General features: G+C 61.3%; 1 protein-coding gene across 1 annotated transcript; it reads left to right on the forward strand.

Moving 5' to 3' along the window:
* Nucleotides 1-3,923: 3,923 nt before the first annotated feature.
* Nucleotides 3,924-8,131, forward strand: LOC141962662 (E3 ubiquitin-protein ligase RBBP6-like). Its single transcript, XM_074911021.1, has 3 exons — nt 3,924-4,089; nt 7,339-7,438; nt 8,020-8,131. Exons 1-3 carry the CDS (start codon nt 3,924-3,926, stop codon nt 8,129-8,131), a joined length of 378 nt encoding a protein of 125 aa, XP_074767122.1.
* The last annotated feature ends 15,942 nt before the right edge of the window (nt 8,132-24,073 follow it).

A 24,073-nucleotide genomic window follows, 5' to 3' on the forward strand; every position in this document is an offset into this window, starting at 1 on the left:
ATTTGTCTTGTTCATTGTTATTGCTGTTTATTGTTGTTATCATTGCTACTGTTGTTGTTCAGATTGTTCTATCACTCTGTTGAAATAAATTTCTTCTTATTTCAGCCCTGGGGTCTGTGCTTAACTTCCAGCCCGACCAGCTGCGTGTAGGGAAGGGGCAACGGCAACGTGCTCTCCGGTCCCGGCAGCGCTGAAACCTGCACACATCATTTTCACTAGAATAAGGTAAATCACTAGAAACTGGCCACAAGCTGGCCTCCAGACAACCCCTAATCCACAGAGTTCCCCTTGCTCCAAGAGTGCAGCTAAAAAGAGGCAAGTGAAGCTTGGGAGTAAACAGCAAAGCATCTTGAAGCGTTAAATAATCGTATAAATCTACCAGAGCTGGGAGCACACAGCCACAATCCATCAGCTGTTTGCATCTTAGAAATATTTCCCTATTCTTCACCACCTCTCAAACAGAATGCATTATTTGTCATTAGTGCTGCCAGCGCAGACCAAACAGGAGGTTCTACACCTCCTGGCAAACCGGGATGTGACCCGAGTTACTCAAACTCTGCTGCTTTCAAAGCGGAGCAACAGCAACGTAATAAACTGGCACATTGTCTGCTGGGCTTCAGGGGTTCCAGTACGGGGGGCTCCCGCACAAGCAATGCAAGGCAATGGCAGATGCCAACCTTAGCCTGGAATAGAAACTTAGGAGAAATTTAAAGCAAATTAGGGTGGTTTGGGTTTGTTTGGGTTTTGTTTGTTTGTTGTTGTTTTTTTTTTTTCTGAAATAAACAACTGAACAAAAGGCCAACATAATTCTAAATGTACAAAGATTTTTCCACAGTGAAAGAAAATTGCACTTGAGAATTATTTTTCATGTTCTACTTTAGTTTGGTTTTTAAGTGATGAATACCACCACGATATCTGAGCTTTTTTTAACCACTGCAGGGGTCAAGGAGAAGAGTAAGGAGTTAAGAACATATGAAAGAAAATCTGCTTTTGTTGCAGTGTCTTCACGCTTTTGAGTTCCACTCAGCAGTTTGTATCTTCTGTTCATGCAGAAGCTGCTTAAGCCACCCCATAAATTTATTGTTACCCAGAAAGCAAGAAGCAGTTCTAAGCAAAGCAGTAAGTGGTTTTCCACAACTTCTCTTAATAGTATTTCTTCTGCAGGGGCAGCGGAATTAATCAACAATTCAGTATAAAGGCTACACAGGTTTGATTCCAGAAGGAGAGCAAAGTTGAGCTGTCAGTTATAATGCAGACAACCTGGTCACAAAACCACAGATAAATCAGCTTTCAGGAAATCAAAATGTCAAACTGGTTATCCAGTAGGAGGCCCAAAGCTATTGCTGGTCAAACTACTGGCAAAATTGCTACTAAACATAAATTCCCAAATTCAGCAGAAACAGGCTCCATGTGCAGCAGCACGGCATTACGCTGCCAGAGAGGAAACACTCCTCCACCCCTAGTCGCCAAGCAACTCAAAGTAACTTAAAAAAACCCAGAACATCATTACAGACATGTTTCATCAGAGCCCCAAGAAAAAAAGTTGCAAGGCTTGCTTTTTAAAAAAAAACAACCAAACAAATAAATTCCAAGATGCCAAAGCCAATTGAACAAACTAGTTTGGCAACAACCTTAAAGTACTGAATGAAGAAACTGGATCTGATGTCAGAGGTTGGTTTTCAAGACAGAGTCTAACCACGGAACAGCTAGAACTTAAGCCTTGTTTCTAGTAAAGCATGTGGATACCAAACCTTATCGATTCCCTGCTTCAGAGCTCTGGCTCTTTAACAATCGAGGAAGACCAGAATAACGCAGCACTGCACAGAAAGATCACAAACCATTTAAACTGTTAGTTAATCCTGCATTTTTATAGTGTTACATGCCTACTTGAATAAGCAAATTATTTCAGAAAAATTACACTCACTTCGGTCAAGTCAAAAGCTTTGCAATTCTGTGTAAGGCTCAGTTTCACACGTGGTGTTGGGGACCTGGAAAAAGGGCTTTGGGGTGTGTCTGGGGATAAGTGCTGAGAGAGGAAAACATCCTGTCAAGTGACAGGTGAGTGGAAGCTGTAGGACAGCTTCTAGCCCACTGGAGCAAGAGTTTAATGAACACTCAAAAATCTAATGGTGACACATTAACTTTTAAACTCCGGCTTTCCCCCTCAGCCGTTTAGATCTGAGCAGTGAAGCACACGGAGACATGGACCCCAAAGCGAGCCTGTCGATAAACCTCCAGCCCCTGCGGTCACACCTCACTCCGCTGCCTCCCCTCTCTCAGCGCTCCAGGCCGCGCTGCGGGCAAACCTCTCCCGGGGTCGCTGCCTTTAGTGCCGAAGGCCCCTGGAACCCCCCAGCCCGGCCTCGGCAGCCGCGTTTGCTGTTCCCTCCCGCTCTCCTCCTTACTCCAAGGCAGAAGCAGAGTCCCGGCGGGTCAGGAGGCGCCGGCGGGTCCCTCCTCAGGTGACCCGGGGGGAGCTGCCGGCCGTGCCGGTACCGCCCCAGCTCCCACCGCGGCCGCCGGGGGCCCTTCCCCGCCGGCCCGCTCGGCCCCGCCCGGGGCCCGACACGCCGGCCCCGGGGCCGAAGGTGCCGCGGGCCCCGGCCGAGCCGCCCCAGCCGCCGGCCCCGCGGTGCGGCCCGGCGCGGCGGCCGCCCCCCCCCTCCGGCTACAAAGGCCCGAAGCGCGGCGGGGCCGCCCCGCGCCGCCCGCCCCGGCCCCTCCCGCCGCGGGGCCGCCGCCGCCCGGGCCCCGCCGCCCGCCTCGGCCGCGCCCCCGGCCCCGACTCACCGGCCCCGCGGTGCCGCCCGTCCCGGGCCGCCAGCGCCACGGACACGGACAGCGCCAGCGCCGCCGCTCCCGGGCCCGGCCCGCACCGCTGCAGCCGCCGCGGCTCGGCGCGTCCCGGCGGAGGGGGGCGCGGAAACCGGCCCCGGCTTCGCATCGGCGGTGACAGACTCGGAGAAAGGCGCCGCGGCGGCGCCTTGAGAGCGCCCGGCCCCGCCCGGCCCCGGCCCCGGCCCCTCCCAGCGCCGGCCGGGCTGGCGGCCCCTCCCTGGCCGGGAAACAAGGGGCTGCCCCGTCAGCGGGGATCGGGGCGGCGGCAGGAGGCGACGTGGGGCCTTGCTCAGCACCCTGAGACGTCCCCTCCCTTCGCCGCCCGGCAGCTCCGGCAGCCGGGGCCACAGGGCAAAGCCCGCTGCCTCTGCCCCAGGCTGCCTTGCCCTGGGGGGCTGCTGGCAGGAGGGGACGCCGGGTGGTGACAGCCTGGGGGGGACAGGAGGGACGCCAGGAGGTGACAGGCCTGGGGGGTGACAGCACGTCGGGCAGTGATGGGCCCAGGGCTGTTGGGAGGGACCCCACAGGCGCAGGGGCTGGCGGGACGGAGCTGATGCTGCATGGTGAAGGTCTGGACAGGGACAGGGGGAACACCGCAGGCCATGGGGGTGGCAGGAGTCCAGGCAGGGACAGCCCCGGGGGTGGCAGGAAGGACACCGGGCAGGCACAGCCCCGGGCGGTGACAGAACACCGTCCTTTTGTCGCCAGGCGCCGGGTCGTGGCCGTCTGCGGTGACACGCTGCCGTGGCAGTGGCGGGGGCGGGTCGCAGTCTGTGCTGCTGGTGGTCAGGAAGCCCCTCGGTGGAGTGTTGGGGCAGCAGCACTCGAGTCGCCACAGCGAGCCTGGGAGCGCTGCCCGCGAGAGAGGGAGCGGAGGCTGAGCCGGGGCCGCGGGGCCTCTCCCCATCGCCCATCTGCGGGCCCGGGCTGCCAGGAGGAGCCGGGTGGGCGCTGCCGCCGCAGCCCAGCTCCATCGCTGAGGGTCCCGGGCCGGAGGCGTTGCAGGGGCGGGGGCCAGGGGCTGGCAGATACCACCTGCCGCGCACGGCAGACCCTGTCAGGAGCAGGCGTCGCCGGGCCCAGCCATGCCGTGCGTCCACTTCCAGTCCTTCTCCCAGCTGCGCCGTGACACGGTCACCTTCAGTGGCCTCCACATCTCCCTCGGCGACCTCAAGCGCAAGATCATGGGCCGCCAGAAGCTGAAGGCGGCCAACTGCGATCTGCGGGTCAGCAACGCCGAGACCAGAGAAGGTGCGTGGGGGCGGCGGGCGCGGGGCCTCGGGCACTGCCCGGCTGGCGGCGGCCGCGGCCTGCAGGAACCACATGGTGCTCTCTGGGGCTTGTCCCCGCGCGGCGTGAGTCAGCCCGGGGCCTGTCCCGCCACTGCACGGGGAAGCGGGAGGGCGAGCGGCGCCAGCAATTCGGTGGGTGGGAACTTCGGACACTGCGATTCGGCCACCGTCGTTGGGTGTGGAGTGTGTGGGGACCTCGCAGAGCCGTTCCGATCTGCTTGTTAGGCACGGAGCTGGGCATAGAAGACTACGTGCTCGATGTGCAACGTGTAGTGCTTGCCAAAGCCCTGTAGCCACTTACTGGCAGTAAAACAAGTTTTGTGCTAGAAGGGAGTAGGCATCAACGATGGTGTTGGCTCCAGCTTTGTTGAACATTTCTGTTGGAGCTCTGCTTGCACAACTGTCAAAAGTAGCCCTGTTGAGTGTGATGTCACTGCTCAACCTGCAGATGTGGAGTCATGGCGAGGCAAAGGGATGCTGCTTCGCAGCTCCTGGTACCTGCCAAGGCTCTGCTAGGGGATGCTGCTGCCTGCGGGGAACAGGTTCCTGCTGGTGGATGCGAGTTTGGTCTCAGAGCTGTTAGGCTAAGCTGGCAGCTGTTCAAGTGAGCGCACAGAAATTTCTAGGGACTTCAGGAATAATGCTCCAGCTTTAGTCCTTTCCTATATAGTCCTTTCCTATTTAAAAACAAAAAAATTAACTTTTAGCGTCTACATTGCTTAACTTCGCCAGATTTCACCATTGGCACCGATTTCATCACCAAAATGAACTCAATTAATTGAGGTGAAGGAAAATCAAATGTATGAAAGCCAACAGGTGCCAGGTCCCTCCACAGAACTACCTTGACAGTATACTCCGCTGTTTGTAAACCCTCTTCCACAAATTCTCTGCCTCGGTGACCAAGCTAGTGGGAGGATACTTCAAGTCCCACACACAAATATGTGCCGTGATCTGTGCCCTGTGCAAATACAGCCTTTACCTCACCAGGTTATTGTCACTCTTCAGTTTTCAGCTGATCCATTTAAATGCGTACTGATTGACTTGTAAGGGGAATTCATTTTTCTATCGGTCTGTTGTTAGATGGCTGGAGGTCTCCTCCCTGTGCACTTCACAGGTGGATTGAAAACAAGCATGCATCTCTCTCTATATATATCTCTCTGCATGCAAGGACAGTCTGTTCAGAAGGCAGATGTCAGTGGTTCTCTTCTAATGGTCAATGAATTGTCATAAAATACAAAAAGAGGACCCATTCCCCATTCTGCCTCATACACCTGTTGTGCATGCTGCAGCTGACCTCTGCAGGCTTGCAGAACTGGCAAATAAGTGCACTGGTTGCTGTCCTCATATACACAGCCTCCCTCGTGGAGAGGTGCTGCCACCTGCAATCTTCTGCAGACCTACCACAACCCTCAGAGGGGCACAGGCGTAGCAAACTCCTGCCTTTTTGTGGAGCCACGGTTGCTTATCCTGTGCCTCTGAAATCTCAGTCCAGTGGTTTGTGGTCTGGACCAGAAAGACCACTCTGTATGACTCCGTTCAGCAGGTGGAAACAGCTGCTTTGGGCTTCCAGAGCTGCCACTGGCATCACCTCCCCGTTGCTTGTCAGCCTCAGTGCTGTTTGAGCTCCTCCGACATCAGAAAGTCCCAGCGCAGGCCTGTCTTGACAGGTGGCTGTGTAATGGTGAGAGTCCCCATTTGAGCAGAGTTCTAGGCGTTGGTTTCAGGGTATGTCTTCTGTAGAAGCTTCGGCTTCTGTCATTAGTAGTACTTTCTCGGCAACATTGGCTTGCGGGCCATCGTTCTGATTTGGCCTCCAAAGGTAAGGGCTTTTAGTAGTTAGGACTTTAGGCAGATTACAGGGTGTAGGGGGAGGCACTCGGAAGATCTCGCGATGTACGGGAAGAATAGGGAACCGATCAAACATGCCAAAGAAGAATGTTACCAAAACACAGCCATGCTTAAGGTGGATCCCTTTCAGGAGCATCTATAAAGCAGTTGCGCAGCTAATAAGTTGAACAAGTAGCAACCACCATACTGGTGTCTGTGCTTTTGTTCCCACGAAGGTTTTAACCTACTGCAAGGGTTAGCTGTGATCTGAGCGCCACATTTCTGTGGATTGGCAGGTAGAAAAAGACAGCTAATACCTTACCACAACAACAGGGAATGGCTGCTGATGGTGCTTTAAAACATTTAGTCATATCCAGCTTGCGTAAATACAATATATAAACCCTTCCCATGGAGATGTCTTTACATTTGAAGCTTACTCAGTCGAAGTGTCTTAGGTAGCTCCTCCTCTTCAAAAGACGAACATGGTGTAAGCCATGGCAAAGCATGGAGACCCTCAGGCACACACTGGTTTCAAAAGGCTTATCAGAAGACTTGTCTTTGTAATTGCTTTCATTTGAGTCTCTGCTCTGCAAAAAGTCAACTGAAAGAATTCACATCCCTTTGGCTTATTCAAACGAGATGATTAACTTAAGAGAGGAGAGACGCCTTTAGCTGGAGCCGGTTCTGCCCTACTTGTGAAAGCAAGCTCAAAACCCCCTCAGGGTGCTGTGACCCAAACTCTAGCCCTGCCAGTCCCATTTCCATGTGAATGTACAGCGCTGAGCAGCTGTCAGTGTGGCTGTCGATGGATGAACCTCCGAGAAACAGAGAGATAGATGGTGGCTCTCTTCTGCGTTCTGTCTATCCGCAGCACTCACAGCACGGGGGAATCGTTTTTAGTGAACAGCTCGGAAAGCAACGGGGCAGAGTTTTCATGCTTTAGCCGAGCGCCTGCTTTGTTGCAGGGCAAGCTGGTCAGAGTTTAGAATCTGGTTTATGCAGGTGAGACCTTGCTGTGGTTTGTTTCTCTCCAAAGATCTCTTGGGTTTGTAGCCTAGCAGAAGCAAAATCAACTTAATCCAGGTCAGGAAAGAACCTCATGCATGAGCACACTCTCCTTCAGTGACCTCTGAGACCATTTTGCTGCTGGCATCCAAACTGTTTGAAAAGAATGGAAAAGGTTTTGCTGCTGGTGTTTGATTCGCAAACCTGAAGACTTCTGGAAAGGTGCTGCTACTGTGTTGAGATGACAGGAGTGCGATGTTACATATAAAATTTTGCTTTCATGTCTGTGAAGGGATTCTCTCAAGTGCTATGTAATTAGATATTAATAGTCTTACAAACTGACTCATGTTTTCTTCTGTATTGGTGTTGTTTTCAGAATACACAGATGACAGTGCTCTGATGCCTAAGAACTCCTCGGTAATTGTTAGGAGAGTCCCTGCTAGAGGAGTTAAAACTACCAGCAAAACACAAGTTATGTAAGTACCCGTAAAGCATTGTAGTCTTTGTGAGGGGTTGCGGTCTCTTAGCCTTTTCTAAGGAGATTAGATTAGAGAGGCATTCGGCTTGTATCTATCTTCTTCCTCTTGCTTTTATAGTAAAGACAGATACGCATGTTCCCATCTCAGAAGAGTCTGTTTGTCAGTGTTTGACTGTGTCTTGCATTTGGGGGAGGCGGGGTGGGATATGGCAGGTATTCTTATGCCTCACATCTGGCTTTTTTGCATACTGGCTCTAGAGGAAAGGGCAAGGGTCGCTATTTAAGAGCACAAAGCTGTAGCACAGACTTCATCATTTGGATACTTACACAGCAGAGACAAAATGTCTGAGGACTTTGGCTGGCACTGTTGTGTTCTAGAGCTGTAAGTCTTACAGTAATTGCTGACAAACTAGAAATGGGATTTGGGATTTGGTTTATGTGTACAAATACATTTCCACATTTACTAGACTATCAGAACATAATGTCTTGATGTTTAGGTTTTATAATCTGTTTTCACTGCTTTTGGCTGGGTACAAGTGCTTTCTTCTAAGTTCTCATTGCCTTTATTTCTTCTTCTAGAACTCGAACCGAGCCAGCGAGTGGAACATCAAAAGCAGTATGTAAAAACACAATCTCACACTTTTTTTTCTACACATTGCACTTAATTCTAAACAATGTAGCCTCGTATTAATCTCCCAAACATGAAGTTAATCTGTTTTGCAGTGAGACATAGTGTATGTTGTAGAGACCGTGTATTTGATTGACAGCACAGTGAAAACTGAGTAATGCCATCATTTGCACAGTTCTAATGTGAATATTGGTATCTGTGCCTAGTGAGGCATTGTGTTTCATATTGCATATGCTGGAATATTTCCGGAATGACTTTGTGTTGTACAGATAATGTAGGATCGTTTCTAGATCATGTTAACGATGATTAACGATGTCTAAACTAATGACGCCCTTGTGTTATAAGATTAACGACGTCTAGATTAACGACGGCTACAGCGAAAGTATTTTTGCTCATTAGGGAAGAAACAGAGAAGAAGGGAATCTTTAGGATAACAAAGCAGAAATTTATCTACCGGTTGTGGATGTTTACTGGCTGGGGACAGGAGGCGGGTTCCCAGGGAGCAGGTGGGTCAGCTGTGAGGTGGATGTAGGGCGGAGGGTGCCGGTTACCGGGGGGGGGAGCGCGCTCGGGCTCCGAGAGGCAGCACGACAGACAAACAACCCCTGCGGGCCCTGTTAGCCAGGCACCCGTTGTTTATGCATGTGATGGTTTGACTCTGGCTAAATGCCAGGTATCCACCAAGTCGCTCTATCACTTCCCCCCCCCCCCCCCTTCCCTTTGTTTTCTCAACAGGGGAAAGAAGGGAAAGAAGATAAACGAACCCTTGTGGGTGAAACAAAAGCAGTTTTAATATAAGCAAAGCAAAGCAAAAGTCCGCGCGCGGAAGCAAAAGCAAACAGATTTATTCTCTACTTCCCATGAAGAGGCGATGTCGGGCCTTCTCAGGAAGCAGGGCTCCAATACGCGTAGTAGTTGCCTTGGAGGACCAAGGGTTACCCCACCCCCTTCCTCCTTTCTCCCAGCTTTATACTGAGCAGACGTCACATGGTATGGAATATCCCTTTGGTCGGTTTGGGTCAGCTGTCCTGGCTGTGTCCCCTCCCAAGATCTTGCCCACCCCGTCCCACTGGGGGAAATGTCAGAAAGAGCCTTGGTGCTGTGTAAGCACTGCTCAGCAGCAGCCACAACACCAGGGTGCTATCAACACCCTGCCAGCTCCCAGCATAAACCACAGCACCGTGAGGGCTGCTATAGGGGAAAACCGATTCCAGCTCAGCCAGACCCAATACACCAGCCCACAGCCGATCCCCGACACCAGCCCAGAGCCTACCCCAGAGCGGAGCCGAGCCCAGAGCCGAGTGTAGCCGAAGACCGAGCCCAGTCCAGAGCCAATTCCCGAGCCCAGCCCAGAGCCAATCCCTGAGCAGAGCCCCGAGCCGAGTCTCGAGCCAATCCCCGAGCCCAGCCCAGAGCCGAGCCGAGCACACAGACCGGCGTCGAAACGCGCCTCGAGCCGGTCCCCGAGCCCAGCGACCGTCCCCTAGATTAGCCCCGAGCTGAGCCTCGAACCGAGCCCTGACCCAAGCCTAGAGCTGAGCGGAGCCGAGTCCAGAGCTGAGTCTCGAACCTAGCCTAGCCCAGAACCGATCCCCTAGCCGAACCTCGAGCCGATCCCCGAGCCCAGCCCAGAGCCAGTGCCTGAGCCGAGCCCATCCAAGAGCCTACCCCAGAGCCGATCTGACCCGAGCCTCGAGCCAATCTCCGAGCCCAGCCCAGAGCCTACCCCAGAGCGGAGCCGAGCCCAGAGCCGAGTGTAGTCGAAGACTGAGCCGACTCCAGAGCCAATTCCCGAGCCCAGCTCAGAGCCAATCCCCGAGCAGAGCCCCGAGACGAGTCTCGAGCCAATCCCCGAGCACAGCCCAGAGCCGAGCCGAGCACACGGACCGGCGCCGAAACGCGCCTCGAGCCGATCCCCGAGCGCAGTGACCGTCCCCTAGATTAGCCCCGAGCCGAACCTCGAACCGAGCCCTGACCCAAGCCTCGAACCGGGCCGAGCCGAGTCCAGAGCTGAGTCTCGAACCTAGCCTAGCCCAGAACCGATCCCCTAGCCATGCCTCGAGCTGATCCCCGAGCCCAGCCCATAGCCGAGACGCGCCAAGGCCAGAGCCGAGCCCAGCCAAGAGACCAGATCCAATCCCCAAGCCCAGCCCCGAGATCAGCCCCGAGCCCAGTCGAATCCAGAGCCGAGCCTTGAGCCCAGACCCGAGCCCAGCAAAGTTCCTATCCCAGAGCCGAGCCGAGCCTCGAGCCGATCCATGAGCCCAGCCCAGAGCCTACCCCAGAGACGAGCCTAGCCCCGAGACGAGCCCTGAGCCCAGCTCAGAGCCCAGCCCTGAGAAGTCCTGTATCCAGAGCCGAGCCTCGAGCCGATGCCCGAGCCCAGCCCAGAGCCTAACACAGAGCCGAGCCGAGCCTCGAGCCGATCCCCGAGCCCACCCCAGAGCCTACCGCAGAGCGGAGCCGAGCCCAGAGGCGAGTGTAGGCGAAGACAGAGTAGAGAACTGAGCCGAGTGTAGACGTAGACCGTGCCCAGCTTAGAGCCAATTCCCGAGCCCAGACCCGAGCCGAGCTGAATACAGAGCTGAGCCTGGAGCCGATCCCCGAGACCAGCCCAGAGCCGAGCCGAGCCGAGCCTCGAGCCAATCCCCGAGACCAGTCCAGAGCTTACCTCAGAGCCGAGCCGAGGCCAGAGCCGAGTGTAGCCGAAGACCGAGCCGAGTCCAGAGCCAATCACTGAGACCAGCCCACAGCCAATCCCTCAGCCCAGCCCTGAACCAATCCCCGAGCCCAGAATTGACAGTAGCCTAGACGATCACAGAGCCGTGTCTAGCCGAAGATCGAGACGAGCCCGGAGCCCAGCCCTGATCCCAACCCAGAGCCTACCCCAGAGCGGAGCCGAGCCCCGAGCCGAGTGTAGCCGAAGACCGAGCCGAGTCCAGAGCCAAATCCCGAGCCCAGCCCAGAGCCAATCCCCTAGCAGAGCCCCGATCCGAGTCTCGAGCCAATCCCCGGGCCCAGCCCAGAGCCCAGCCCAGAGCCCAGCCCAGAGCAGATCCCCGAGCCGAGCCTCGAGCCAATCCCCGAGCCCAGCCCAGAGCCGATCCCCGAGCCCAGACCAGAGCCGATCCCAGAGCCCAGCCCAGAGCATATCCCCGAGCCCAGCCCAGAGCTGATCCCCGAGCCCAGCCCAAAGCCGATCCCCGAGCCCAGCATAGACAGTAGCCTAGACGATCACAGAGCCGAGTCTAGCCGAAGATCGAGACGAACCCGGAGCCCGAGCCCCGAGCCCAAAACCGAGCCCACACAAGAGCCGAGTGTAGCCGAAGACAGAGCTGTGCACAGAGCCGACTGTAGACGAAGACCGTGCCCAGCCTAGAGCCAATTCCCGAGCCCTGACCCTAGCTCAGCTGAATGCAGAGCCGAGCTTGGAGCCAATCCCTGAGCCCAGCCCAGACCCAAACCCCAGAGCCGATCCGACCCGAGCCTCGAGCCAATCCCGGAGCCCAGCCCAGAGCCTATCCCAGCGCGGAGCCAAGCCCAGAGCCGAGTGTAGCCGAAGACCGAGCCGAGTCCAGAGCAAATTTCCGAGCCCAGCCAGAGCCAATCCCCGAGCAGAGCCCCGAGCTAATCCCCGAGCCCAGCCCAGAGTCGAGCCGAGCACACGGACCGGCGCCGAAACGCGCCTCGAGCCGATCCCCGAGCCCAGCGACCGTCCCCTAGATTAGCCCCGAGCCAAGCCTCGAACCGAGCCCTGACTCAAGCCTAGAGCCGAGCCGAGCCGAGTCCAGAGCTGAGTCTCGAACCTAGCCTAGCCCAGAACCAATCCCCTAGCCGAACCTCGAGCCAATCCCCGAGCCCAGCCCATAGGCGAGCCGCGCCGAGGCCAGAGCCGAGCCCAGCCATGAGACCAGATCCAATCCCCAAGCCCAGCCCCGAGATCAGCCCCGAGCCCTGCGGAATCTAGAGCCGAGCCTTGAGCCCAGACCCGAGCCCAGCAAAGTGCATATCCCAGAGCCGAGCCGAGCCTCGAGCCGATCCCCGAGCCCAGCCCAGAGCCTACCCCAGAGCCGAGCCCATCCCAGAGGCGAGTGTAGCCGAAGATAGAGTCGAGCACAGAGCCGAGTGTAGACGAAGACCGTGTCCAGCCTAGAGCCAATTCCCGAGCCCAGCCCAGAGCCGAGCCGAGCACAGAGCCGAGAGTAGACGAAGACCGAGCTGATTCCAGAAGCAATCCACGAGCCAATCCCCGAGCCCAGGACAGATGCGAGCCCAGAGCCGATCCCCGAGCCGATCCCCGAGCCCACCCCAGAGCCTACCCCAGAGCCGTTCTGAACCGAGCCTCGAGCCAATCCCCGAGCCCAGCCCAGAGCCTACCCCAGAGACGAGCCTAGCCCAGAGCCGAGTGTAGCCGAAGACCGATTCGAGTCCAGAGCCAATTCCGGAGCCCAGCCCAGAGCCAATCCCCGAGCAGAGCCCCGGGTCGAGTCTCGAGCCAATACCGAGCCCAGCCCAGAGCCCAGCCGAGCACACGGCCCGGCGCCGAAACGCGCCTCGAGCCGATCCCCGAGCCCAGCGACCGTCCCCTAGATTAGCCCCGAGCCGAGCCTGGAACCGAGCCCTGACCCAAGCCTAGAGCCGAGCCGAGCCGAGTCCAGAGCTGAGTCTCGAACCCAGCCTAGCCCAGAACCGATCCCCTAGCTGAGCATCGAGCCGATCCCCGAGCCCAGACCAGAGCCTACCCCAGAGCCGAGCCGAGCCTCGATCCGATCCCCAAGCCCAGCCCAGAGCCTACCCCAGAGCCGATCCGACCCGAGCCTCGAGCCAATCCCCGAGCCGAGCCCAGAGCCGAGTGTAGCCGAAGACCGAGCCGAGTCGAGAGCCAATTCCCGAGCCCAGCCCAGAGCCGATCCCCGAGCCCAGCCCAGAGCCGATCCCCGAGAAGAGCCACGATCCGATTCTCGAGCCAATCCTCGAGCCCAGCCCAGAGCCGAGCTGAGCACACGGACCGGCGCCGAAAAGCGCCTCGAGCCGATCCCCGAGCCCAGCGACCGTCCCCTAGATTAGACCCGATCCGAGCCTCGAACCGAGCCCTGACCCAAGCCTAGAGCCGAGCCGAGCCGAGTCCAGAGCTGAGTCTCGAACCAAGCCTAGCCCAGAACTGATCCCCTAGCCGAGCCTCGAGCCGAGCCCCGAGCCCAGCCAAGAGATCAGATCCAATCCCCAAGCCCAGGCCGAGATCAGCCCCGAGCCCAGCCGAATCCAGAGCCGAGCCTTGAGCCCAGACCCGAGCCCAGCAAAGTGCCTATCCCAGAGCCTAGCCGAGCCTAGAGCTGATCCCCGAGCCCAGCCCTGAGCCAGTCCCCGAGCCGAGCCCGGAGCCGATCCCCGAGCCCAGCCCAGAGCCGAGCCCGGAGCCCAGGCCAGAGCCGATCACGGAGCCCAGCCCAGAGCCAGACCCCGAGCCGAGCCCAGAGCCGATCCCCGAGCCGATCCCCGAGCCGAGCCCAGAACCGAGCCCAGAGACGATCCGCGCGCCCAGCCCAGAGCCCATCCCGAAGCCGAGCCTCGAGCCGATCCCCGAGCCGATCCACGAGCCGAGCCCAGTGCCGATCCCCGAGCCCAGCCAAGAGCCGATCCCCGAGCCCAGCCAAGAGCCGATCCGCGAGCCCAGCCCAGAGCCTACCCCAGAGCCGATCCGACCCGAGCCTCGAGCCAATCCCCGAGCCCAGCCCAGAGCCTACCCCAGAGTGGAGCCGAGCCCAGAGCCGAATGTAGCCGAAGACCGAGCCGAGTCCAGAGCCAATTCCCGAGCCCAGCCCAGAGCCAATCCCCGAGCAGAGCCCCGAGCCGAGTCTCGAGCCAATCCCCGAGCCCAGCCCAGAGCCCAGCCGAGCACACGGACCGGCGCCGAAACGCGCCTCGAGCCGATCCCCGAGCCCAGCGACCGTCCCCTAGATTAGCCCCGAGCCGAGCCTCGAACCGAGCCCTGACCCAAGCCTAGAGCCGAGCCGAGCCGAGTCCAGAGCTGAGTCTCGAACCTAGCCTAGCCCAGAACAGATCCCCTAGCCGAGCCTCGAGCCGATCCCCGAGCCCAGCCCAGAGCCTACCGCAGAGCCGAGCCCAGCCCAGAGGCGACTGTAGCCGAAGACAGAGTCGAGCACAAAGCCGAGTGTAGATGAAAACCGTGCCCAGCCTAGAGCCAATTCCCGAGCCCAGCCCAGAGCCGAGCCGAGCACAGAGCCGAGAGTAGACGAAGACTGAGCTGATTCCAGAGGCAATCCCCGAGCCAAAGCCCGAGCCCAGGACACAGCCGAGCCCAGATCCAAGCCAATCCCCGAGCCCAGCCCTGAGCCAGACCCCCAGCCGAGCCCAGAGCCGATCCCCGAGCAGAGCCCCAAGCCGATTCTCGAGCCAATCCCCGAGCCGAGCCCAGAGCCGAGCACAGAGCAGAGCCCAGAGCCGAGCCCAGAGCCGAGCCCAGAGCCAATCCCCGAGCCGATCCCCGAGCCCAGCCCAGAGCGTACCCCAGAGCCGAGCCGAGCCCAGAGCCGATCCCCGAGCCGAGCCCAGAGCCGATCCTCGAGCCGATCCCCGAGGCCAGCCCAGAGCCAATCCCCGAGCAGAGCCCCGAGCCGATTGTCGAGCCAATCCCTGAGCCCAGCCCAGAGCCAGACCCCCAGCCGAGCCCAGAGCCGATCCCCGAGCAGAGCCCCGAGCCGAGGCTCGAGCCAATCCCTGAGCCCAGCCCAGAGCCGAGCCGAGCACACGGACCGGCGCCGAAACGCACCTCGAGCCGATCCCCGAGCCCAGCGACCGTCCCCTAGATTAGCCCCGAGCCGTGCCTCGAACCGAGCCCTGACTCAAGCCTAGAGCCGAGCCGAGCCGAGTCCAGAGCTGAGTCTCGAACCTAGCCTAGCCCAGATCCGATCCCCTAGCCAAGCCTCGAGCCGATCCCCGAGCCCAGCCCATAGCCGAGCCGCGCCGAGGCCAGAGCCGAGCCCAGCCAAGAGACCAGATCCACTCCCCAAGCCCAGCCTCGAGAACAGCCCCGAGCCCAGCCGAATCCAGAGCCGAGCCTTGAGCCCAGACCCGAGCCCAGCAAAGATCCTATCCCAGAGCCGAGCCTACCCCAGAGCCGAGCCTAGCCCCGAGCCTAGCCCCAAGCCCAGCTCAGAGCCCAACCCGAGAACTCATGTATCCAGAGCCGAACCTCGAGCCGATCCCCGAGCCCCGCCCAGAGCCTACCCCAGACCGAGCCGAGCCTCTAGCCGATCCCCGAGCACAGCCCAGAGCCTACCGCAGAGCCGAGCCGAGCCCAGAGGCGAGTGTAGCCGAAGACCGTGCCCAGCCTAGAGCCACATCCCGAGACCAGCCCAGAGCCGAGCCAAGCACAGAGCCGAGAGTAGACGAAGACCGAGCTGATTCCAGAGGCAATCCCCGAGCCAATCCCCGAGCCCAGGACAGAGCCGAGCCCAGAGCCGATCCCCGAGCCCAGCCCTGAGCCATTCCCATAGCCGAGCCCAGAGCCGATCCCCGAGCCCAGCCCAGAGCCTACACCAGAGCCGAGCCGAGCCTCTAGCCGATCCCCGAGCCCAGCCCAGAGCCTACCGCAGAGCCGAGCCAAGCCCAGAGGCGAGTGTAGCCGAAGACAGACTCGAGCACAAAGCCGAGTGTAGACGAAGACTGTGCCCAGCCTAGAGCCAATCCCTGAGCCCAGCCCTGAGCCAGACCCCCAGCCGAGCCCAAAGCCGATCACCGAGCCGATCCCCGAGCCGAGCCCAGAGCAGAGCCTAGAGCCGAGCCCAGAACCGAGCCCAGAACCGAGCCCAGAACCGAGCCCAGAGCCGAGCCCAGAGCCGAGCCAAGAGCCCAGCCCAGAGCCTACCCCAGAGCCGAGCCGAGCCCAGAGCCGATCCCCGAGCCGAGCCCAGAACCGAACCCCGAGCTGATCCCCGAGGCCAGGCCAGAGCCGATCCCTGAGCCCAGCCAAGAGCCGATCCCCAAGCCCAGCCCAGAGCCTACCCCAGAGCGGAGCCGAGCCCAGAGCCGAGTGTAGCCGAAGACCGGGCCGAGTCCAGAGCCAATTCCCGTGCCCAGTCCAGAGCCAATCCCCGAGAAGAGCCCCGAGCCGATTCTCGAGCCAATCCCCGAGCTCAGCCCAGAGCCGAGCTGAGCACACGGACCGGCGCCGAAACGCGCCTCGAGCCGACCCCCGAGCCCAGCGACCGTCCCCTAGATTAGCCCTGAGCCGAGCCTCGAACCGAGCTCTGACCCAAGCCTAGAGCCGAACCGAGCACAGATCCGAGAGTAGACGAAGACCGAGCTGATTCCAGAGGCAATCCCTGAGCAAAACCCCGAGCCCTGGGCAGAGCCGAGCCCAGAGCTGAGCCAATCCCCGAGCCCAGCCCTGAGCCAGACCCCGAGCCGAGCCCAGAGCCGATCCCCAAGCCGATCCCCGAGCCGAGCCCCGAGCCGAGCCCCGAGCCGAGGCCAGAGCCGAGCCCAGAGCCGAGCCCAGAACCCAGCCCAGAGCGTACCCCAGAGCCGAGCCGAGCCCAGAGCCGATCCCCGAGCCGAGCCCAGAGCCTATCCCCGAGCCGATCCCCGAGGCCAGGCCAGAGCCTATCCCCGAGCCCAGCCCAGAGCCGATCCCCGAGCCCTGACCAGAGCCTACCCCAGAGCGGAGCCGAGCCCAGAGCCGAGTGTAGCCGAAGACCGAGCCGAGCCCAGAGCCTATCCCCGAGCCGATCCCCGAGGCCAGGCCAGAGCCTATCCCCGAGCCCAGCCCAGAGCCGATCCCCGAGCCCTGACCAGAGCCTACCCCAGAGCGGAGCCGAGCCCAGAGCCGAGTGTAGCCAAAGACCGAGCCGAGTCCAGAGCCAATTCCCGAGCCCAGCCCAGAGCCGAGCCGAGCACACGGACCGGCGCCGAAACGCGCCTCGAGCCGATCCCCGAGCCCAGCGACCGTCCCCTAGATTAGCCCCGAGCTGAGCCTGGAACCGAGCCCTGACCCAAGCCTAGAGCCGAGCCGAGCCGAGTCCAGAGCTGAGTCTCGAACATAGCCTAGCCCAGAACTGATCCCCTAGCCGAGACTCGAGCCGATCCCCGAGCCCAGCCCATAGCCGAGCTGAGCCTCGAGCCAATTCCCGAGCCCAGCCCAGAGCCTACCGCAGAGCCGAGCCGAGCCCAGAGGCGAGTGTAGACGAAGACAGAGGCAAGCACAGAGCCGAGTGTAGACGAAGACCGTGCCCAGCCTACAGCCAATCCCCGAGCCCAGGACAGAGCCGAGCCCAGAGCCGAGCCGAACCCCGAGCCCAGCCCTGAGCCAGTACTCGAGCCGAGCCCAGAGCCGATCCCCGAGTCCAGCCCAGAGCAGATCCCCGAGCCCAGCCCGGAGCAGATCCCCGAGCCCAGCCCGGAGCAGATCCCCGAGCCCAGCCCAGAGCCTACCCCAGAGACGAGCCTAGCCCCGAGCCGAGCCCCTAGCCCAACCCCGAGAACTCCTTTTTCCAGAGCCGAGCCACGAGCCGATCGCCGAGACCAGCACCTACCCCAGAGCCGAGCCGAGCCTCGAGCCGATCACCGAGCCCAGCCCAGAGCCTACCGCAGAGCCGAGCCGTGCCCACAGGCGAGTGTAGCCGGTGAGTAGAGCACAGAGCCGAGTGTAGACGAAGACCGTGCCCAGCCTAGAGCCAATTCCCTAGCCCAGCCCAGAGCCGAGCCGAGCACAGAGCCGAGAGTAGATGAAGACCGAGCTGATTCCAGAGGCAATCCCCGAGCCAATCCCCGAGTCCAGGACAGAGCCGAGCCCAGATCCGAAACGGTCCCCGAGCCCAGCCCTGAACCAGACCCTGAGCCGAGCCCAGAGTCGATTCCCGAGCCGAGCCCAGAGCCGAACCCCGAGCCCACCCCAGAGCCGAACCACGAGCCCAGCCCAGAGCCGATCCCCGAGCCCAGCCCAGAGCCTACGCTGGATCCGAGCTCAACACACATTCCCCGAGCTGAGCCTCGAGCCGAGCCGAACCCAGAGCCGATACCCGAGCCCAGCTCAAATCCCAGACGAGACGAGTCCAGAGCCGATCCCCGAGCCGAGCATCGAGCCGAGCCTCAAGCCAATACCCGATCCCAGCCCAGAGCAGAGCCGAGCCAAGAGCCGAGTGTAGCCGAAGACCGAGCCGAGTCCAGAGACAATTCCGGAGACCAGCCCAGAGCCAATCCCCGCGACCACCCCTGAACCAATCCCCGAGACCAGCCCTGAACCAATCCCCGTGCTCAGAGCCCTGGCCCCGAGTCGAGCCCCGAGCCGAGCCTCGAGCCAATCCCCGAGCCCAGCATAGGGACTGGCGCCGAAAAGCGCCTCGAGCCGATCCGAGAGCCCAGCCTAGAGCCGAGCCCGGCCGAGTCACGTCCAGAGCTGAGTCTCGAACCTAGACTAGCCCAGAATCGATTCCCTAGCCCAGCCCAGAGCTGAGACTCGAGCCGATCCCGAGCCCAGACCAGAGCTGAGTCGAGCACAGAGCCGAGAGTAGACGAAGACCGAGCTGATTCCAGAGGCAATCCCCGAGCCAATCCCTGAGCCCAGGACAGAGCCGAGCCCAGAGCCAAGCCGATCCCCGAGCCCAGCCCAGAGCCAGTCCCTGAACCGAGCCCAGAGCCAATCCCCGAGCCCAGCCCAGAGCCGATCCCCGAGCCCAGACCAGAGCCGATCCCCGAGCCGATCCGACCCGAGCCTCGAGCCAATCCCCGAGCGGAGCCGAGCCCAGAGCCGATTGTAGCCGAAGACCGAGCCGAGTCCAGAGCCAATCCCCGAGCCCAGCCCAGAGCCGAGCCGAGCACACGGACCGGCGCCGAAACGCGCCTCGAGCCTATCCCCGAGCCCAGCGACTGTCCCCTAGATTAGCCCCGAGCTGAGCCTCGAACCGAGCCCTGACCCAAACCTAGAGCCGAGCCGAGCCGAGTCCAGAGCTGAGTCTCGAACCTAGACTAGCCCAGAGCTGATCCCATAGACGAGCCTCGAGCCGATCCCCGAGCCCAGCCCAGAGCCGAGCTGAGCCTCGAGCCAATCCCCGAGCCCAGCCCAGAGCCTACCGCAGAGCCGAGCCGAGCCCAGAGGCGAGTGTAGACGAAGACAGAGGCGAGCACAGAGCCGAGTGTAGACGAAGACCGTGCCCAGCCTACAGCCAATCCCCGAGCCCAGGACAGAGCCGAGCCCAGAGCCGAGCCGAACCCCGAGCCCAGCCCTGAGCCAGTACTCGAGCCGAGCCCAGAGCCGATCCCCGAGCCCAGCCCAGAGCAGATCCCCGAGCCCAGGCCAGAGCAGATCCCCGAGCCCAGCCCAGTGCCGATCCCTGAGCCCAGCCCAGAGCCGATCCCCGAGCCCAGCCCAGAGCCTACCCCAGAGACGAGCCTAGCCCCGAGCCGAGCCCCCAGCCCAAACCCGAGAACTCATATTTCCAGAGCCGAGCCACGAGCCGATCCCCGAGCCCAGCGCCTACCCCAGAACCGAGCCGAGCCTCGAGCCGATCACCAAGCCCAGCCCAGAGCCTACCGCAGAGCCGAGCCGAGCCCAGAGGAGAGTGTAGCCGGAGAGTCGAGCACAGAACGGAGTGTAGACGAAGACCGTGCCCAGCCTAGAGCCAATTCCCTAGCCCAGCCCAGAGCCGAGCCAAGCACAGAGCCGAGAGTAGACGACAACCGAGCTGATTCCAGAGGCAATCCCCGAGCCAGTCCCCGAGTCCAGGACAGAGCCGAGCCGATCCCCGAGCCCAGCCCTGAGCCAGTCCCCGAGCCGTGCCCAGAGCCGATCCCCGAGCCGAGCCCAGACCAGATCCCCGAGCTGAGCCCAGAGCCTAGCCCTGAGCCGAGCCCAGAGCCCAGCTCAGAGCCCAGGCCCGAAAACTCCTGTATCCAGAGCCGAGCCTCGATCCGATCCCAGAACCCAGCCCAGAGCCTACCCCAGAGCCGAGCCGTGCCCACAGGCGAGTGTAGCCGAAAACAGAGTCGAGCACATAGCCGAGTGTATACGAAGACCGTGCCCAGCCTAGAGTCTATTCCCGAGCCCAGCCCAGAGCCGAGCCGAGCACAGAGCCGAGAGTAGACGAAGACCGAGCTGATTCCAGAGGCAATCCCCGAGCCAATCCCCGAGCCCAGGACAGAGCCGAGCCCAGAGCCGAGCCGATCCCAGAGCCCAGCCCAGAGCCGATCCCCGAGCCCAGCCCAGAGCCTACCCCAGAGACGAGCCGAGCCCCGAGCCGAGCCCCCAGCCCAAACTCGAGAACTCCTTTTTCCAGAGCCGAGCCACGAGCTGATCGCCGAGACCAGCGCCTACCCCAGAGCCAAGCCGAGCCTCGAGCCGAACCACGAGCCCAGCCCAGAGCCGATCCCCGAGCCCAGCCCAGAGCCTAACCCAGAGCGGAGCCGAGCCCAGAGCCGTGTGTAGCCGAAGACCGAGCCCAGTCCAGAGCCAATTCCAGAGCCCAGCCCAGAGCCAATCCCCCAGCAGAGCCCCGAGCCGAGTCTCGAGCCAATCACCGAGCCCAGCCCAGAGCCAAGCCGAGAACACGGACGGGCGCCGAAACGCGCCGTGAGCCGATCCCCGAGCCCAGCCACCGTCCCCTAGATTAGCCCCGAGCCGAGACTCGAACCGAGCCCTGACCTAAGCCTAGAGCCGAGCCGAGCCGAGTCCAGAGCTGAGTTTCGAACCTAGCCTAGCCCAGAACCGAGCCTCGAGCCGATCCCCGAGCCCAGCCCATAGCCGAGCCCAGCCAAGAGACCAGGTCCAAACCCCAAGCCTAGCTCCGAGATCAGCCCCGAGCCCAGCCGAATCCAGAGCCGAGCCTTGAGTCCAGACCCGAGCCCAGCAAGGTGCCTATCCCAGAGCCGAGCCGATCCCCGAGCCCAGCCCAGAGCCTACCCCAGAGACGAGCCGAGCCCCGAGCCGAGCCCCGAGCCCAGCCCAGAGCTGATCCCCGAGCACAGATCAGAGCCGATCCCCGAGCCCAGATCAGAGCCGATCCCCGAGCAAAGCTCAGAGCCTACCGCAGAGCCGAGCCGAGTCCAGAGGCGAGTGTAGCCGAAGACAGAGTCGAGCACAGAGCCGAGTGTAGACGAAGACCGTGCCCAGCCTAGAGCCTATCCCCGAGCCCAGACCAGAGCCGAGCCGAGCATAGAGCCGAGATTAGACGAAGAACGAGCTGATTCCAGAGGCAATCCCCGAGCCAATCCCCGAGCCCAGGACAGAGCTGAGCCCAGAGCCGATCCCCGAGCCCAGCCCTGAGCCAGTCCCCGAGCCGAGCCCAGAGCCGATCCCCGAACCTAGCCCAGAGCCAATCCCCGAGCCCAGCCCAGAGCCTACCCCAGAGCCGATCCGACCCGAACCTCGAGCCAATCCCCGAGCCCAGCCCAGAGCCGAGCCGAGCACACGGACCGGCGCCGTAACGCGCCTCGAGCCGATCGCCGAGCCCAGCCCTGAGCCAGTCCCCGAGCCGAGCCCAGAGCCAATCCCCGAGCCCAGAGCCGAGCCAATCCCGAGTCCAGCCCAGAGCCGATCCCCGTGCCCAGCCCAGAGCCGATCCCCGAGCCCATCCCAGAGCCGATCCCCGACCCCAGCCCAGACAGTAGCCTAGACGATCACAGAGCCGAGTCTAGCCGAAGATCGAGACAAGCCCGGAGCTCAGCCCCGAGCCCAACCCAGAGCCGAGTGTAGCCGAAGACAGAGCCGAGCACAGAGCCGAGAGTAGATGAAGACCGTGCCCAGCCTAGACCAAATCCCCGAGCCCAACCCAGAGCCTACCCCAGAGCGGAGCCAAGCCCAGAGCCGAGTGTAGCCGAAGACCGAGCCGAGTCCAGAGCCAATCCCAGAGCCCAGCGCCCTAGCCCTGAGTCGAGACCCCAGCCGAGCCTCGAGCCAGTCCCCGAGTCCAGCCCTGAGCTGAGCCCAGAGCCCAGCCCACACCCTAGCCTCGAGCCGATCCCCTTACCCAGCCCTGAGCCTACACCAGAGCCGAGACGAGCCGATCCCCGAGAGTAGACGAAGACTGAGCCGATTCCAGAACCAATCCCCGAGCCCAGCCCAGAGAGAGCCCAGAGCCCAGCCCAGAGCCCAGCCATAATGCCAGCCCTGAGCCAATCCCGAGTCCAGCTCTGAGCCGAGCACAGAGCCCTGGCTCCGAGCCAATCTCCGAGCCAAGCACAGAGCTGAGGCTGAAGTCGAGCCCAACTACCTTCCCCGAGCTGAGCCTCGAGCCGAGCCCAGCCCAGAGCCAATAACCGAGCCGAGCTCAAATCCGAGACGAGACGAGTCCAGAGCCGATCCCCGAGCCGAGCATCGAGCCGAGCTGGGGTAGGCTCTGGGCTGGGCTCGGGGATCGGCTCTGGTCTGGGCTCGGGATTCGGCTCCGGGCTCGGCTCGGGGATCGGCTCTGGGCTGGGCTTGGGGATCCGCTCGGCTCTGGGCTGGGCTTGGGGATTGGCTCGGGGATTGGCTCTGGAATCGGCTCGGTCTTCGTCTACTCTCGGCTCTGTGCTCGGTTCGGCTCGGCTCTGGGCTAGGCTCTGGGCTGGGCTCGGGGATCGGCTCGAGGCTCGGCTCTGGGCTCGGCTAGGTGATCGGTTCTGGGCTATGCTAGGTTCGAGAGTGATCTCTGAACGCGGGTCGTCTCGTCTCGGCTCTAGGCTGGGCTCGGGGCTCAGTTCGAGGCTCGGCTTGGGGCTAGGCTAGGGGACAGTCGCTTGGCTCGTGAATTGGCTCGAGGCGCGTTTCGACGCCGGTCCGTACGCTGGGATCGGGAATTAGCGCTGGGCTCGGTGATTGGTTCAGGGCTGGGCTCGGGGATTGGATCTGGACTCGGATCGGTCTTCGGCTACACTCGGCTCGGCTCGGCTCTGGGCTGGTCTCGGGGATCGGCTCCAGGCTGGGCTCTGGAATCAGCTCGGTCTTCGTCTACACTCGGCTCTGTGCTCGACTCTGTCTTCGGCTACACTCGCCTCTGGGCTCGGCTAGGCTCTACGGTAGGCTCTGGGCTGGGCTCGGGGATCGGCTCGAGGCTCGGCTCGGCTCTGGGATAGGCACTTTGCTGGGCTCGGGGCTGGGCTCAAGTCTCGGCTCTGGATTCGGCTGGGCTCGGGGCTGATCTCGGGGCTTGTCTTGGGGATTGGATCTGGTCTCTTGGCTGGGCTCGGCTCTGGTCTGGGCTCGGGGGTCGACTCGAGACTCAGCTCGGGGCTCTGCTCGGGGATTGGCTCTGGGCTGGGCTCGGGAATTGGCTCTGGACCTGGCTCGGTCTTCGGCTACACTCGGGTCTGGGCTCTGCTCCACTCTGGGGAAGGCTCTGGGCTGGGCTCGGGAATTGGCTCTAGGCTGGGCACTGTCTTCTTCTACACTCGGCTCTGTGCTCGACTCTGTCTTTGGCTACACTCGCCTCTGGGCTCGGCTCGGATCTGCGTTAGGCTCTGGTCTGGGCTCGGGGATCGGCTCTGGGCTGGGCTCGGGGATCGGCTCTGGGCTCGGCTCGGGGCTCGACTCGGGGCCAGGGCTCTGAGCACGGGGATTGGTACAGGGCTGGGCTCGGGGATTGATTCAGGTCTGGGCTCGGGGATTGGCTCTGGGCTGGTCTCGGGAATTGGCTCTGGACTCGGCTCGGTCTTCGGCTACACTCGGCTCTTGGCTCGGCTCAGCTCTGGGCTGGGATCAGGTATTGGCTTGAGGCTCGGCTCGATGCTCGGCTCGGGGACTGGCTCTGGACTCGTCTCGTCTCGGATTTGAGCTGGGCTCAGGTATCGGCTCTGGGTTCTTCTCGGCTCGAGGCTCAGCTCGGGGAAGGATGTTGAGCTCGTCTCCTGCGTCGGTTCTGGGCTGGGCTCGGGGATTGACTCTGGGCTGCGGGCTCGCGTGGAGGCTCGGCTCAGCTCTGAGCCGGGCTCGGGGCTCGGCTCGAGGTTCGATTCGGGGTTCGACTCTTGTTTCGGCTGGGCTCGGGGCTCGAACCTGGGTTCTGACTCGGC

The sequence above is a fragment of the Athene noctua genome, chromosome 7 (genome assembly GCF_965140245.1).
Source record: "Athene noctua chromosome 7, bAthNoc1.hap1.1, whole genome shotgun sequence".
Taxonomy (NCBI): Eukaryota; Metazoa; Chordata; class Aves; order Strigiformes; family Strigidae; genus Athene; species Athene noctua.